Source organism: Hippopotamus amphibius, chromosome 5 (assembly GCF_030028045.1).
Source record: "Hippopotamus amphibius kiboko isolate mHipAmp2 chromosome 5, mHipAmp2.hap2, whole genome shotgun sequence".
Taxonomy (NCBI): Eukaryota; Metazoa; Chordata; class Mammalia; order Artiodactyla; family Hippopotamidae; genus Hippopotamus; species Hippopotamus amphibius.
Genome location: NC_080190.1, coordinates 6,765,920 through 6,782,597, shown reverse-complemented (window position 1 = coordinate 6,782,597; position 16,678 = coordinate 6,765,920). Strand labels below are relative to the sequence as shown.

Here is a 16,678-nt window from a genome sequence, read left to right as displayed (position 1 = left end):
ACCAGCAGACATAGATTTACAGGACAACTTGTTGAAGCCGCAAACGATAAACCATTCATTCAACGAACATCTCTGAACTGGTGATGGCATCAGGCACTGGGGAGTAAAGGTAAACCCATGAGAGCACGAATTGGTTACAAGATTCAGGATTACTGCTCCTGCAGGGCACAGCAGGCCACAGATGATGAAGCACACCTTGAGGGGGGGTAGGAGCTAGTGGGGGCAGGGAAGGAGGGGAAGACAGACACTGGGAAAATATAAAAATGGACATAAATAAGTGTCTTAAAATGTGAAGTTGTGGAAATAAGGACACGTTTTCCCACATTATATATTTCAATCACATACATTAAAACAATGATAATAACTTAAACCCACAGCACATAAACGTTATTGAAGAGGGAAAAGAAAAAATTAATAAGCACTTAGAGCTAGAAGAATGTATAAACTTTATGTAATTCAGACGTGCTCAGTTTCTCCTGCCATCAGGGATCATCCTCCTTTACCACCTAAATCTCTCTAGTCCTGCCCAGTGAGAGGCCCCCGGATATCTGGTCCCTCCTCAGGTTCCCCTCCACAAACAGTTCCCGGGCGTCCCTGGTTCCCCCAGCCAGACACCAGCTCTCATGTCCCCTCTACCGCTGACCTCTCTTTTTCTGTGCTGAGTTCCTGGCTCTCTGTGGTTCATTCTCCTCTCTGCCTTTTTACAGGCTGTTTCCAGCACATTTTCTCCCTAATCAACAAGGGTTCAGGCACTTACTTCTCAAGAGGCCTGCTATGTACGTAAGTCCTGAAGAAAGAATTACTGCTACCTTAGGAAATCCCTACTTACAAACCCAGAATTATACAATAAAACAACAGAATTTAAAGATCATTAGAAGCTAATCATATGTGCATAAATGCTTAATAAAATGCCATTTTACTATAAAATAATGCATCATCAGAAAGAAAAATAGGGAAATGAAGCTTTAAAGAATAAATTTTAAATCATTTTACCCCTTAGAGGTATGTTTTTATGGACATTGATACAGAAATAAACGTTTGTGAGATTAAGATCCTCTCACAGGTTTGCTTTAAATTTTTTTTATCACTTAACATTGCACACAATTTTATAGTACAGTTACATTTATAGTAACATACAATGTGTAATTTAAATGTTCTTGAGTATTCTTGAAAAACAATTTATTGATAATAGTTGCACAAATTAATGGTATTATGTACCAAAAGTAGACTTAATCATCCTCCTAATGTTAGACATTTAAGTTGTGTTCAACTTTTCACTATAATGTAAAACGAGTTACCTGCAAAAAACAAAAAGAATTGGCTGCAAAATACAAACAAAATTATAGATATCAAAATCAATATACTTCGATTTGTGTCTACAAAATACACTACAATGTTAAATTCATTGTTAAATATAAATCTTAAAAATGTTTTTTACAATTGAAAATAATTTGTAAATTTGCTAACAGTCACAAGGACTTCTAAATCTGCAGAGTACTGCATTATCAGCACCTGATGCAAACTACAAATTGAAACACCCAAATAACTGCAAGGCAAAACTAATTTTTCAAAAAACTTTCCAATATTTTTCTGCAAAACAAAACACACTTTTTAAAAAAAAATTATTTATTTATTTATTGGCTGCATTGGGTCTACGTTGCTGTGCGCAGGCTTTCTCCAATTGCGGCAAGCGGGGACTACTCTTCTTGTGCTGCGCGGGCTTCTCATTGCGTTGGCTTCTCTTGTTGCAGAGCACAGGCTCTAGGCACGTAGGCTTCAGCAGTTGTGGCACACGGGCTTAGTTGCTCTGAAGCATGTGGGATCTTCCCTGACCAGGGATCAAATTCATGTCCCCTGCATTGGCAGGAGGATTCTTAACCACTGCACCACCAGGGAAGTCCTAAATCAGACATTTTTATGAAGGCTGTGACTGCATGTAACTACGCTTAATACAATATTGGGTGTTGGCTGAGAGGATAACCGAGCCTAGCACCTTCAAAGTTCTAAACCGGCCTTGGCTAGTTCTCTACCTCTTTGCTACTCCAAGCACTTGGCATCATCTCCCGGGGGTCTGGTAGAGATGCAGAATCTATCTCAAGCCCCTCCCAGACCAACTGAATCAGAATCTCCATGTCAACTATATGCCTAGGTGTTTCCTGAGCCCTCTGATGCTGAGAAGTCCCTGGACCACTGGAACGCCCTTTGCTAGTTCCCTGGGGCCCGACACATAGGAGGCTCTCCGCAGATGCTCCACGAGTCATTAAGCAGCAAACTCTGCACCTCTGAGGGTGCCATCTCCTCTGCAACCCATTCCTTGAGCAACGGCGGAGGGCCTCCTCCGCGCCCCTCTCCCCACGGAGCCCCAGAGGCCCACGCATGCATTGTGATGCGCGGACAGGACGCCGAGCCCGGACTTGAGCCCGGACGGCGCCTCACCTGGGCATGTCTTCCCCTTCCTGGGCCCGTGAGCCCGCTTGCAAACCGAGGGGGCACTGAAAGCTGGGGCGGGAAGGGTGCTAAGACGTCCCTGTTTCATGTAACGGGAGCCGCTGCTTACACCTACAGCAGCTCCCCCCCGCCCGGGCAGAGAAGACCTCCGCAGCAACGACTCTGCGTGAAGCCCGCGTCCCAGGACCTGTTTGCCAACAAAGGAGACCGGCGTGCAAGGGGTGGAGCCTGGGAGTCGGGTAACGCGAGAGGTAGTTTCCCTAAGAGACGCTGACGGACGCAGGCGCACTACAGTTCCCGCCCCCTCCGCGAAGGTGGCCTCTACCGGGGGAGGCCGGGCCAGGCCTCTGGCACAGCACTCGCGAGATTTGAACGCGCCCGCGCCCGTTCTTCCTGTCAGAGGGCGGAAGTGCGGGGCGTCTCGGGCGTTTGCTGTGTGGGGCTGCCGCGCCGCTGGGCCCGGGTGCCTGTCGCGGCTCCTCGGGGCGAGCCTCCCCTCGCCTGCCCTGGACAGAGGTGATGGGGGACTCTAAGGAGGCCGGGGCCGAGGCTCCGCCGGCCGGGGCCGCTGCTCGCGGAGGGCTCAGCCTCCTGTCCCAAGGCGAGAACGAGGAAGCTTCTGCACAGGTGAGTCCGCCATGGGGCGGGACCTGCAGGGCTCCGTGGGCTGCGGGCCCGCTCGGCCAGGAGGGGACGTCACGGGTCCTGGCGGCTTCTGGCGCCTTCTCCACGCCTCCCCGACGGCCCCCTAACGGGGTGGAGGTCCTTGTGCCTGTCGACAAGCACTCAGGTGTTCACTTGCAAGTCAGTGGTATCAAAAGCCGTCCTGGCTTCCCAATGGACGGTACCCGATGGGTGAGTTAGCTGCGACCTCTGCTCCCCGGGAGGGTGCCTGTAAACACGTGGCTCCAGAATTGGCACAGCCCTGCAAAGCTGGCGGGAGAGGAGAGCGAGCTCACCGAGGTGAGACTGAGCTCGTGTTTGAAGGGCGCAGAGTGTTTGCCAGGCCGAGAGGGTGCTGCGTGAGAGAAGGTTGGAAGAGTTACCTCAGACCCTGGGCTTTCCTGGGGGTGTGCAAGTGAACCCTGTGCGGGTCCCCCAGTGACTTGCTATGAAGCTAGACATCCGGAGTGTTTGTGCCATAAGCTGACTAATCAATTACTAAACACTAACTTCAAAACAAAAAAGGCCCAGATATCTCAGCACAAACCGCTTTCTAAATGATGTTGCTGAAATTAAAATACATCTTTAATATTGAACAGAGGTTCTGTTACATAGTGCATGTAGTTAACGTGATATTCTTGACTCCTTGGTTTCGGCTTCTACATTTTCTTATGAAAGTTGTAAAGGATAGCTTGGTTGGCCTGTTTCCTAGCTAATAACGGTAACCATCACACTCCGTGACTCATCTTTTTTTTTGAAATTATGTGAAAAAGAGCTAAGTAAATGTTACAAATTTATGCTCACGTTTTTTATGTGCTGTTAGTAACATTGTAGCATATGTTCTTGGAAGCCTGATGTGGTAGGGTTTTTTTTCATTATTATTAAGGTGGGATTTTTTTTTTTTTTTTTACTCCTAGCAGTGTACATAAAGTTTCATTTACTGTGTTAATCAGGGATCAGCTTTATTCCTTGGAGGCAGTGAAGTGAAGAGCCGAGCTGTGGTGAAGTACTCTTCTGCCCCCCCTCGGACAGCATTTGCACGCCTGGAAGAGAAAACAGACTTGAAACTCCCACCTGCCAACTGGTTACGAGAGAGTGCCAAACTAGGGCCGGCAGGAACTACCATTCTTGGCAATAGTAGGAAAAGCAAGCCGTTTTCCAGGTAAATACTCATTGATAGCATTTTCACCTGTCCCTCAGCCCCACCCCCCTTAAAACTCTTAATACTTGCTTTTCAGTTTAATTCGTAATGTTTGTCAACGTGCCAAGATTTTGCTTTAGAAAAAAGATGATATTTGACTTTCAGTGTCCTTTTTTCCCCTGATAATAGGCTTCTGTTAAAATAGGAAGCATATGCTTCTTTTAAGTCCGTATCATGTTATTAACAAAGATGAGATTTGACCACTAAAATTCAATCAGCTGTTTTAATTTTAGCCCATTTACATACCTTTTGAATATGTGAATACAGAGAATTAGGGTGGCACATGATGAAGAAAACCCTTAACACTGCCTCACCTGTCCTGTGGAATTTTTCGTTAAATGATGGTGGATTGTCTGGTCTGAAAAAGCCATAATGTAAAAACACAGCACATTGAGTGAAGTACACCCTTGGCTTTGAGCACTTGCTGGAAATGCTGCTGGTGGTATTTAAGGTTGAGAGTGGCCTGGGCCTCACCAAGAAAATTGTGCTGGTGTTAACATTCTCATAGGCCGTTGAATGTGTGGGGCTCTCTTTTTTCCTCTCAGTGATTGAACCTAAAACATTTCTGCATAACATATAGCAAGAGCCATAAATACATTAATACCTTATGTGCCAGTAGTTTGGAAATTATCCTGATGACTCAGAGGTAAAAGTTATATTTGCAAAATGTTGCTTGTTTGTAGCATTTTTTATACTAGCAAAAAGAATTGGAAATAGTCTGCATATCTTCTTTTAGAAGAATGACTTAATAAGTTATAGGTCAACAGAATTAAGTGTTATAAAGTGATTTAAATGATAGTTATATTGACTGGTACAAACCCTGTGCTGAGTACTTTATGTGTTTATCTCATCTCATTCTCACAACAACCCTTTGAGTTTGGCACTGTGTAAACTAACTTTCCTGCAGAAAACTGAAGCTTAGAAAGGTTAAGTAACTTGCCTAGACCACATGGTAAATGAGCAGCATGCTTTGAAGTGAGGCCGTCCTAAGTAAGTATCCTGACTCTCTGCCACCTACTGACTGAAAAATGGTGACGTCAGCTGCTCTTCAGGCTTACAGATTATCGATGTGCCTCAAGTGGTACCTGGCACAAGTTGGGTGCTCAGTTAGCTGTTTTTTCTCCTTCTGGTTGAATTGGTGTCATGTGCATTTTTTTCTCATTTTTTTTTTTTAAAAGGGTAGTAGTGTATATTACTGGGAACATAATCCCAGACACAAAAATCCTGATAAATGTTTCTGTTGCTATTTTTCTCATCTCCCTACCTAAAAAGAATAACTCGAAGTGACTATTTTCTGTTGGATATTTTTTAGATTTCGTGACTACAAAAATAAAAATAATAGCTAATTCTTTTTATTCTAAATATTTCCTATTAATTGCTTCTATTACTGTTCTATTTTTATTACTATCTTTTATCAAATCCAAGATGCCATTTATTTTGTCACCCCATTTTTATTTTGTAAATTTATTTTTTATTGAAGTTTAGTTGATTTACAACATGTTAGTTTCTGGTGTACAGGAGAGTGATTTGGTTATACATATATATTCTTTTTCATATTCTTTTCCATTATGGTTTATTACAGGATACTGAGTATAGTTCCTTGTGCTGTAACAGTAGGACCTTGTTGCTTATCCATTCTGTATACATAATAGTTTGCATCTGCTAACCCCAAACTCCCAATCTGTCCCTCCCTGTGGCAACCACAAGTCTGTTTTCTGTGTCTGTTAAGTGATCCCATTATTTTATGTACCACCAAGAAGGAAAAATTAGCTGTGATGGTAATAGGCATACTGATTTCAAAGATGTTAGAATGTGGAAAATGTGTCTCCAAGAAGCGATGAAATATAGTATTATGTTGTAAACAATACCTGCACCACCATGAACGTGATTTTTGTGGCCTTTGTTTTCTCCGTTAGCTTTGGGATGGCGTATGACTTTATTGATTCAGTGGGGAACGATGTGGATGTTGTCTCTGACTCCGAAGTAAGTGTCCTCATTGCAAATGTCATTGGGATGTTTGTGCTGGGGATTTACAGCATGCTGTGTTGTGCAGTCTTGAAAAATTAGTGATGAAATAAGCTACAGCTGTCTGATTATTGAATGCCTTTTTTAAATTAAAGTAACACTGTTTACTGCAGCTTTCCTCAAAGAGGAGGGAGAAACTCCCGAAATACTGGCAATGGCAATATTAGTATTGATGGTTATATTTTAATGATAGCAGTTTTGAAGATAGCAGTTATAATGTTGGGTTATGTAATGTTACTAGTTGAGAATTAGAAATGATACTTGTAGTAAAATCCATTGATCCTTAGTTGGTCATTTTTATCTGTGATGCGTCAGTGTAACCTGTACATACTTAATGAAATTCCATCATGTAAAAATAAATCTTTGTCATTTACATTAACACAGGGTGACTGGTAAAGGTGATTCTGGTTTTAAAGCTCTGTCTTCCATATGTTTGTAGGCAGCTCTTTGTGTAAAGTACAGTTTGTATGACCTTGAGGAAATAAGGTTTATTATGCTTTAAATTTGCATGAAGTTAAAATTTGAAAGATTCCAGATCACACTACAAAGGTCTTTCTAAACTGTTTTTCCTCTTGATTTTTTTTTTTTTAAAGAACATAAAAAAGCTCCTGAAGATTCCCTACAGCAAATCACACGTGAGCATGGCGGTGCACCGTATAGGGAGGACTCTCTTACTAGATGAGTTAGATATTCAGGAGCTTTTCATGCGGTCTTCTCAGGTAATACTTGAAAAATAACAAGAAAAGCACTATTTTAGCAACTCAAGGGCATGCTTTTGTTTCAGAGAAAAGCCAATGTGGAAACGTGGTTGAGTGATTTTGTTTCAAAGAACATCCAACATGGACACGTGGTTGAGTACCTCAACCAAGAAATGAGAAGTTTCACTGAAGATAAAAAAGCTTTAATACAGAACAAATAGAAAAGAGAACAGCAAAGAAATTACTTTATTGATACCAACGGCCAGGGTTGTTGCAAGGGAAAGGGTGCAGTGAATGAAGAAAGTTGTGAAAAATCTGAAATTTAAGGGACTGTTTAAATTTTTGAAAAATGCTTTGTCTCTTTTAAAGAGATTGTCATGAAACATGGCTGCCAGGAAATGTGAAAAATGTTTTAAAAATTATTTCTTTTGAGTATATAATTATATTGGAATTAATTGGTTCTCTTAAAGCAGAGCTTGTGAAACTGTGGTAAATGACTATTCCCTTGTCCCTATTATTTTGTAAAATATAATAATGTAATAATGGTGCAGTTTCTGAGAGCTTACTCTGCATTTCTGTGTTTACCTTGTCATTACAAATAGTTCACGGTTGCAGATCATGGTGTTGCCACTCCCACAGGCTACTGTTTCAAGACTATTCCTGCAGTGCTTTAATATAGGAAAATAAGTTACAGTGATTTAAATGGACATTTAAAATAAATGTTTTTCCATTTGAAAAGACCACAGTTCAGCCTATATGTGTTAGCCACTGGGCAAGATCTTGAGAATCATAGTCCTTGCTTCCTAGCAGCTTATGATTTGGGGGTTATAAACACAGATAATTTTAACACAGTGTACATAGTGGGACTTGTTCCAGGCACTGAAAAACATACTGGGGAGAAGAGTCATCTCTCCTAGTCTGGCTTAAGGAGAGGAGGAAGACAGGGAGATTTCCTAAAAGAGGTGATAGGAACTGAATCTAGAAAGGTAAATGTTTTACAAGTATATGTTTATGTAACAGTATTTAGAAAATAAAGAATATTCCGTATAAGAGCAATAGGTAATGAATTGTTTTGACTGCAAGTTCTGTGTATCAATTTCTTATGTTATTCAGACTGGTGATTGGACGTGGTTAAAAGAGTTTTATCAAAGACTTATTGATCAGAAGTGGCAGAGGAAGAAAAAAAGCAAAGAACACTGGTATCAGAAGGCTATTCTTTCGAAGTTTTTATATTACAGGTACTTGGCTAATTGTGTATTTTTATCTTAGGAGGAAAAATGAAATTCCGATCTGAAACTTAATTTGAAGCCTGTGAAAGTGGTTTAAGTTTTGCAGCTATTATTGTTGACATTTGTCCTGTATTCATTTTTTAACAAGATTTATGCTTGATTATAGAACCTGGTTTTTAGAAACCGGTGGCCTGTTACGTGAAGTTAACGTCAGTAACAGTGCGGTGTTTTTCTCTCTGATTTGGCAGCATCAATGGGGATGGGGCTGCTCAGCCTGTCCCGCCTGCCGCAGAGCAGCAGGAATCGTCCAGCTCAGGTCAGGCCACGGACTCGGATGGGGCTTCATGGCCCGCCCCCTTTGAAATGCCTTCTTCAGTCTCTGAAGACCCCAGTGCTTCCAGTCAGGTTAGTTAGTACTTAGATGCTAATTTCGCAAACTCATTTAAGGAGACAAAACCAGTTATCCTGTTAGTAAAAAATAGATGAACGGGAGTAAAAAATATTCTATCAATTTATGTCTTCACAGTTACAAAAAGTACTTTTTTTAGTTTTTCAGTATGGAATTTACAAGGGATATTATGAATGACTAGATCAGATTTTTTTAAAGAAAATAATTCAAAAACATTTTAAAGTTTTTACCACATTTAAAGTAGTTTATCAGTACTGATTATTTCAAACTCATAAGGAGGTATGGTGTATTTAAACTGTAGAAATAGTAAATGCCTATCAGATATTGAGACTCACAGGCCTGTTTGTAATTTAAATACTGACCTTCTACCTTAACTTTTAGTCAGATTGTTTTCTACATGAAGTTGCTAAGACTTAACCTATGTTAATGTTATGAAGCTTTTAGAAAGGAAGAGAGTAGACTGTTTCCGCTTTTCTCTCTCATGTTCTTGGTTTCTTCTTATTGTTCATTTGTTTTTGTCCTCATTGTGTCTGTCAAAGAATAAATTAACTCCATAGACGTAAATTGCTCATGTTTATTTTTAGGAAAGTATATTGACAGGCTTGAGGAAGAGAAAATTAAGATCTTTAACTTGGTAAATTGTGTTTTTCCTCTTGCTGTGTGTTCTCACACATTGAACGTTCAGTATTTGTCCAGATTCTTTCTTTCCTCACAAATTATAAGGTTATAGGAGACAAATACCTTTAACTTGATTTTAGTTTCAGTAGGTTTTCAGATAGGGATACCTCATTAAACTATATTGTAAACTTAAATTTTTTCCAAAGTTGGGAAAGCTGTAAGGAAAAGGAAGGGAGTAATTACCATACAAGTCCATATGGTGGTAACCGTAGGAGGTGTGGCATGTTATATAAATGAGAAGGGACATGGGTGCTGGGCGCTAGCAGGGTCCCACGTCATGACTTGGGTAGTGGTTACGTGGGTAATTTGCTTTCTAATCAGTCATTATACTATATTCTGTGTTATTTGTTTTACATACTTTCCTCTATGTGATTATACTTCATTAAGGGAGTTTGTAAAAAATTATTTAGTATTCTATTCCTTCACTTCAAAACACACACACTATAAAAAGACCACATCATAGAAATACTAGTCTTCTACCACTCATCTCCCCCTTTATCAGCCTTACCATTCTGTCCTTGGAGGGTTACTGTGAGAAACCTTGGAGGCTTTTGCGAATCTGTAGACTTGCATGTGGAGGAAGTGAACTGGCATCTGTATAATGCTTCTTATGCCATATACTTTATGCCGTGTGTAGTGTATAAATTGTTTCCATCCTTGGAGCTGCACATGTATTATATTGATGGTATTTTACAAATAAGTGAATAAAGCTCATAAAAAGTAGATGTTTGTCTGTGGTCACACAGCTGGTGAAGTTCCAGCTAGGGTTTAAACCCTGATCCTTCTGACTTTAGAGGCCTGTTCTCACAGCAGTACTCCACTGTGTCTGTGTATTGCGCACATTTAGAAGGGGCCTGAAAGCAGTCGGGTTGTCTTAGCAATGGCATATTCCTGAGTAGAGCTATCTTGCCTAAAAGTAATCTTTTACAGAATACTTTTTGTAATATATATAAATCTCTAAATTTCAGCATTTAGAGATTTTTGTTTGTAAGTATTACCTCACGAAATCGTGCTCCCAAGAATAAAAAAGCTAGTTCGAGGCCTGTGTTAAGCAGTAAGAGAGTTTAAATAGGTCTCTGTGGTATGGCCTTGGAGCCAAACCTTTACTGAGAACATTATAACCTAGAACCCAAACTCACATTGAAGCCACTACCTGGCAAATATAATTTTGGGGGTTGATAACTTGTCTGTGTAAGTAAACAATATAATAAATGTTTGAAATCCTTTAAGGACCCTTTGAGAAGAAGGCAAGACATAGCAAAAGCACTGGAGATGTCCCCCTACACTTGCAGTCATATATACTTAGTTTGCAGGCATGTGCTAAGCCTGTTAGCACACACAGGAATAAACAAGACACACATGCTCACATGTGCACGCACATATGCCTGCTCGTCTTGGTTTAAAGTAACCTTTCTTAATGGCAACTGCCCTTATGGTTGGAAAATTGAATGGTAGACTGCCTTTACCTATGACAAAGATTCCCCTTCCTGTGTTTTCAAAATATATTCCACAGAATCTGATAAGAATAAAAAATGTAATGAGATCAGATAAATTTGAGAACATTGGATTATACAGAGACAAAGTAGGTTTTTCCAGTACAGAACCTCTTAGGGGCTTTTTATGGTAATAAGAATTGCTACTCTCCAAAAGCAAATCCTTGCTAAGCAGTGTTTTTGAAACCTGACTACGGGAATTTTTCACCCAGGGGCTAGACTTCTGTGAAACAAACACTAGGAAATGTGAAACTGGAGGCTGTTCTGATGACCAGTGTCTCAAAATATGGCTGAGGTTTGTTAGGATTCTTTTAATCCAGTAGGGGTGAGGTAGGCTGAAAGAGCATTGCTATCCCATTCACCCAAAAACGGGAAAAAAAGCTTAAAATAATCTTTAATCATTATTTAAGTAAGATCTAAATGTGATTAGCGTATTTTAGTAACTGATAATTAGGAGCTGAAGTATGCCACCCAGTGATGAGAGTAAATGATTTGTATTGGCCCAGATTTACAAAAGTAGATTTGAGGTGTATGTTTTAAATGTTTAGGTCATACTTTTTAACAGTTGGCCATTTTAAAGAACTTACGACACCAGAATCACTCCTTATCCTTGCGCTTTTCACAGGGAAGTGAGCCTCTTGAACTCTCATACATAGTGGGGCATGTGGCCTCAGCACCTAAAGAACAAAACCTGACTACTTTATTCAGTGACGGGGAGAACAGTCAGGTATGCTCTTCGTGGTGTCCAGGCTGAGACACCAGATCCCCAGTCTACTTCGTCATGTACAAGATAGTCTGAATTGGAATTCGTAGGGAAAAGATCCGCTTGATCCTGAGTCTCTTTCTAAACATCTCTGTGATCTCGTAGCTCTCCAGCTTTAATTTATCTTGTCTCTTTTGTCTTTTCCTTTTTCTAGTCTTTCTGTGGATCGTGGGGGGAGATTATGGATCTCCTGTTTGTTATATAATCTTTCTATTTTATTTTAAATCAAAGGGTCTTAAAAATGACTTTGTTCGGAATATTTTGTGGACGTTTGAAGATATACACATGTTAGTCGGCTCCAACATGCCTATATTTGGAGGAGGCAGGTATCCAGCAGTCAGCTTACGTCTCAGGTAATCAGACTGTGTTCCTTTAGAGTCGGGAAGATCCCACACACCACGGAGCATCTAAGCCCTTGCGCCACAACTACTGAGCCTGCGCTCTAGAGCCTGAGAGCCTAGAATTGGTGTGCCACCTGCCTTCACCCATCTGTTTGGCATCATTTCTGTTTTCTAGTTTTTTTCACTTCCCTCCTACCCCCATCAATTGCAATGGCCGGGTGTTTTGGCAAATGTGAAAGCCGTCTGGCTGGCTTTTCATTCTAGTCCTCAGTGCATGGGGTCAGAGATCTTATGTACTGATCTAGTGTTAAGTCTGAATCTGCAACTTGTGAGACTGTAATGCAGTTTATGTAACTGGGTAAGGAGATGGTTTACCAGCTTCCTGTTAACTAATGGTGAGCATTTTTTTTAGTGTTCCGGGATATGTGTTCGTATCAGCCCATGTGAATTCTGACTTGGGCACTGTGATGCACTCTCGTCAGTCTTTACTTCAGGTTGTGTGAGGGGCATACAATAGGTCCTCTGCTGTCGTAGTTCCTCCTATTCTTCCTGAAAACTCTTGTGGACACCGTTAGAAGTCCAAGGAAAGCTTGTGGAAAGATGTTAAGTCCAACACACCACATGAGCTACATGTGCATATCTCGTCAGAAGAGAAAGCATAAGTGGCATTCTCCAGCCAGGGAGAATAGATTAAAATATTTTAATTGAGGAAATAAGACTCGTGATTATTATGGAACCTGTTAATTAAATCATATAACACTGGAAATGTTTATTTTTAGGGATAACAACAAACCAATTAACGTGCTAACTGGAATTGACTATTGGTTGGATAACTTGATATGCAATGTACCGGAGCTTGTCATGTGTTTTCATGTAAATGGAATTGTACAGGTAAGACAGATACAGTATGACTTTTAAAATAATGTCTCTAATACAGATTGGAGCAGAAAGTACCTCATGAAAGTTTTTAAGGCCCTTAAATACTAAGGTGTATTTTGGCAAGGAAGATAGCTATGGATAAACTCAAATTTGAGTGTTTTCACGTTTGAGTTGGTGATATCAGAATTCTGGATGTTATAGGAGTCTAATTTTACAGGTAATTTGGGGGCAGGTCATAAATATATTAAAATCTACATTTATAGCCAGAGAACTAGTTTTAATGCCAGGCACACGTAGTAATTACCTGAAAGTGTCTAAACAGTGGAAGTGTTTATTTGTTATACAGATACCTTCTCAGCTCATGCAGAGTTTTAAGGCAAGGCCCTGGCAGTAATTGCATAAAGTAGGTAGCTTACATAACAAACTGTTATCAAGCATGTTTTATTTGTGACAGACTTTGTCCCCATCCGAAATGTTGGAGGAAAACAGTAAGGTCTGGTCACTACTCAGAACCATTTAATCTCTTGGGAAATAACACGCAGAGAGGAAAGTGGGGGCCGTGGGTGAAGTATGAGAAGTGCGGTGCACACAGGAGTCTGGATGACCAGAGAAGGGTGAGATCACCCCTGTTTTGATCTGGTCTATTTTCCAGTTGATTTGTAGTTTCTTAGAATACTTCAGAAAATATGGTAAGAGGCATTTAGGGAAGCGTGAGCAGAGGACAAGCTAGAGAAAAATATGGAGGTGCTTTAAAAACCATGATAGTAACGTCCTTGCAGCCTTTACTCCTGCTGCTGCCTCCACCCCCCATGCTCCATTTCTGTAAAGGAATAGAGTCCACGGCTCACGGGGAAAAGAGGGTATACTGGAGACACTGCCCAGGTGACTCTAGTGTCTGGGGGAAAAAAAACCCGAAATACATACTTTGAGAAAGCTTACTGGGTGAAGTCTGCCTTCATTTACCATTTTCCCAGTTGAAAACCATTAGGGTAGAATAGAAGAAAGTGTACAGTGCGACTTGTTCCATGGTTAGGACAGAAATGAGATCCTGCCTAAGTGTGTGGTTCAAGCTCTGGTGATTCTCCTTTGACAGTTATTCCCATGGTGAACCACCACATTGCTGGCAGGGGTGGGCCAGGTGCCTTTGGAGTATCAGAGCAGAAAAGGGACAGAAAACCAGTGTCTTAAACTCTCATGCTGCATAGGTCTCTAGCTGTGGGGTTTATGTATTTGGTCGCTTTTTAGTAAGAGAAGTGTTGCTGTGAGGGTTTTCTCTTAAACTATCTTCCATCTGTTTTACAGAAGTATGAAATGATAAAGACAGAAGAGATTCCCAATTTGGAAAACTCTAATTTTTCTACTAAAGTCATAAAAGACATTGCACAGAATATTTTATCATTTTTGAAATCTAATTGTACCAAAGAAGGACATACCTACTGGCTATTTAAAGGTAAGCTAATTCTTGAATGAATGATCATTGATTTGAGTGGCAACTGTAAAATGAGGTTTATTTGGTTTTTTTGTTTGTTTTTTCCCCAGCAAGTGGCAGTGATATAGTGAAGCTCTATGATCTCACTACGCTTTGTGAAGAAACTGAAGACAAATATCAAAACCCGTTCACAATGCCAGTGGCTGTTCTCTTATATAAGTGAGTGCTTTCACAGGTGAAGATGCAGAAGCAACCTTAGTGTGTGGCCACATTATCACGCCAAGGTTTTAAATGCCTCTTAGATTTTCATAGTTTAAAAAGTGTACGTATGTATGTGTGTATATATACACCTATATACTGTTCCAAAATAAGTGGGGAAGGGGGCGGGCAGGGGTGTAAAACACAGTATTCAGTTGTTTCTTATGGCCCTTATTCTACTGGAAGAAGAGAAGAGCGAGCCTAGACTTGAGTCTTGCCGAGAGTGGTGAAGGGGAGTAAGGCTGATGTCATCTTCTCCTAGGGTTGCCTGCAACATGATGATGAAGAAGGGTCAAAATAAGAAGCACTACGGGACAGTGCGCACCCTGCTGCTGAACTGTGTGAGGTTGCTGGACAAAAGCAGGCACCCTCAGGTAGGGTTGACGCATGCTTCCTGAGGGAATTCTGGCATTCCGATAGAGCACTGTTACCTAGACATTACAGCCGCCTGATTCACAGTCTGTGACTTCCCAGTCCAGTTTGGTAGCCAGTTACCACATGTTGTGCTTAATCTGAATTGAGATGTGCTTTAAATGTAAAATACACACTGAACTTTGAAGAGTGTGTGTGTATGCGAACACATTACATGTTGAAATATTTTGTATTTATTGAATCAAATGTAATATTAAAAATTGATTTCACCAGATATTACTTTTTTTAATGTAGCCACTAGAAAATTTAAAATTTTGTGTCTGGCTCATGTTGCATTTCTTTCAGATAACCCTGTTCTATAAATTTAGAACTCACATGATTTTAGTAAAGTAGTGCTGTTTTTCTTTTGTATTATCACTATTAGAAGGTGGAAAACTATTGTATAGTCTCTCTTAAAAGATGCATTTACATGAATGTCAGTATAAATAAGGTCCATATTCTGTACCTCAGTTTACAAAAGCATCTCTTAAAATAAGGTCAGTCCTGTGTGCAGTGGTTTTACACCACCCTTATTACCCTCAGTTGTCTGAATTTGACAACTATGTTTCAGTGTAAGGCTAGTTGTGTCCTGTTTAAATCAGAAAAGGTATAGGTATGTAGTATCTGTGATTTTTTTTAAAGATCCAAGTTAATTTTAGTTGTAGCCACATTCAGTTTGGAGATAAAGATTATCCTAGAGGCCAAACCAAGATAAACTGTTTTTGAAGAAAAATGGCAGAACAGTTTCTGGCTTAAATATCAAATTGCTGATTAAGGTGGTGGTGGTTAGTAAGTTAAAAGTAGTGTTACGACTATTGCATGTCTGAGATTAAGAATTACCTAAATAATAGAGTAAAATAAATGCTTATATATAAATGCTAATTTTAAGAGAAACCAGATTTTCTGGACTTTTCCCTCGTTAAGCTAGTGGAGGTTTTTCCCCCAGAACCGTAGGTTGTATAGTAAATATTAGTTACCTATTAAAGATAAACTTATTAGTTCATAGCTTGTAAAGAGAAATGCTGGTTTCTTGGTTGATATGGGGTGATATCTTGCTAATATGTTAGTTATGACACTTTACACATGAAAACTTGTCTCCAATGAAATACACTTGCCACTTTTTCTTAAGAGAGAGGGCTGGGAATGGAATAATTTTAGGAAATAAACATGCCAACCCATGAGGATTTCACAGAGTACATTCAGGGTATTGTTCTTGGAGTCAGGAATGTTTCCTGTGTGTATTAACAGTCTGTGGTGGAAACAGCCTGACTGCAGATCTCCTAAAATTTGTTAGTACAGTAGTAAAATCCATTCCACTTTAGAATGCTCAGTTTTAATGAGTTACTTGTATTTTTTTTCTTTTAAAAAGATTATTGCTTCAGCCAATTACATGCTTTCAGAACTTTTTCAATTGGATGAACCTAAAAAAGAAGAAAGTTCAGAATCTCCGTTAAATGAGAATTCTGATGAAAGTTACAGTGAAGAGGAGGAGGAGATGCCAGACAGCGATGAGAACGGATCCTACAGCACCTGTTCTGATCCGTCGGATGATAACAAAGCAGTAGCTATAATTAAGTCTGTTGGAGAATTGTCAGTTCCAGAAAAATACAAATCTATTCATCAGATCAGAGTAAGCATGTTGAAATTGGCATTAAAATTTCATCAGTGGAAAAGCAAGCAGTTGTTAACTGAATACAGTTAGCCTCTCGAAAGATGGCACTACTTCAGTAAATCCTTCATGGTCTAGGATCTA

At 40.1% G+C, this 16,678-nt stretch overlaps 1 protein-coding gene across 6 annotated transcripts in view; it reads left to right on the top strand.

Moving 5' to 3' along the window:
* The first annotated feature begins 2,869 nt into the window (after nucleotides 1–2,869).
* Nucleotides 2,870–16,678, top strand: part of EDRF1 (erythroid differentiation regulatory factor 1) — a 47,691-nt gene continuing 33,882 nt past the window's right edge. For 4 of the 6 annotated variants that reach the window (XM_057734152.1, XM_057734151.1, XM_057734155.1 and 1 more), the window contains exons 1-13: nucleotides 2,870–3,075; nucleotides 4,065–4,273; nucleotides 6,229–6,295; nucleotides 6,931–7,056; nucleotides 8,149–8,273; nucleotides 8,513–8,669; nucleotides 11,470–11,571; nucleotides 11,839–11,960; nucleotides 12,728–12,839; nucleotides 14,130–14,277; nucleotides 14,367–14,475; nucleotides 14,777–14,888; nucleotides 16,295–16,555. In XM_057734152.1, the coding sequence (XP_057590135.1) occupies nucleotides 2,968–3,075; nucleotides 4,065–4,273; nucleotides 6,229–6,295; nucleotides 6,931–7,056; nucleotides 8,149–8,273; nucleotides 8,513–8,669; nucleotides 11,470–11,571; nucleotides 11,839–11,960; nucleotides 12,728–12,839; nucleotides 14,130–14,277; nucleotides 14,367–14,475; nucleotides 14,777–14,888; nucleotides 16,295–16,555 (1,758 nt within the window). In that variant the 5' untranslated portion in view covers nucleotides 2,870–2,967. The remainder of the gene's footprint in view (nucleotides 3,076–4,064; nucleotides 4,274–6,228; nucleotides 6,296–6,930; nucleotides 7,057–8,148; nucleotides 8,274–8,512; nucleotides 8,670–11,469; nucleotides 11,572–11,838; nucleotides 11,961–12,727; nucleotides 12,840–14,129; nucleotides 14,278–14,366; nucleotides 14,476–14,776; nucleotides 14,889–16,294; nucleotides 16,556–16,678) is intronic. The other 2 variants (XM_057734154.1, XM_057734153.1) reach the window with 1 other exon arrangement.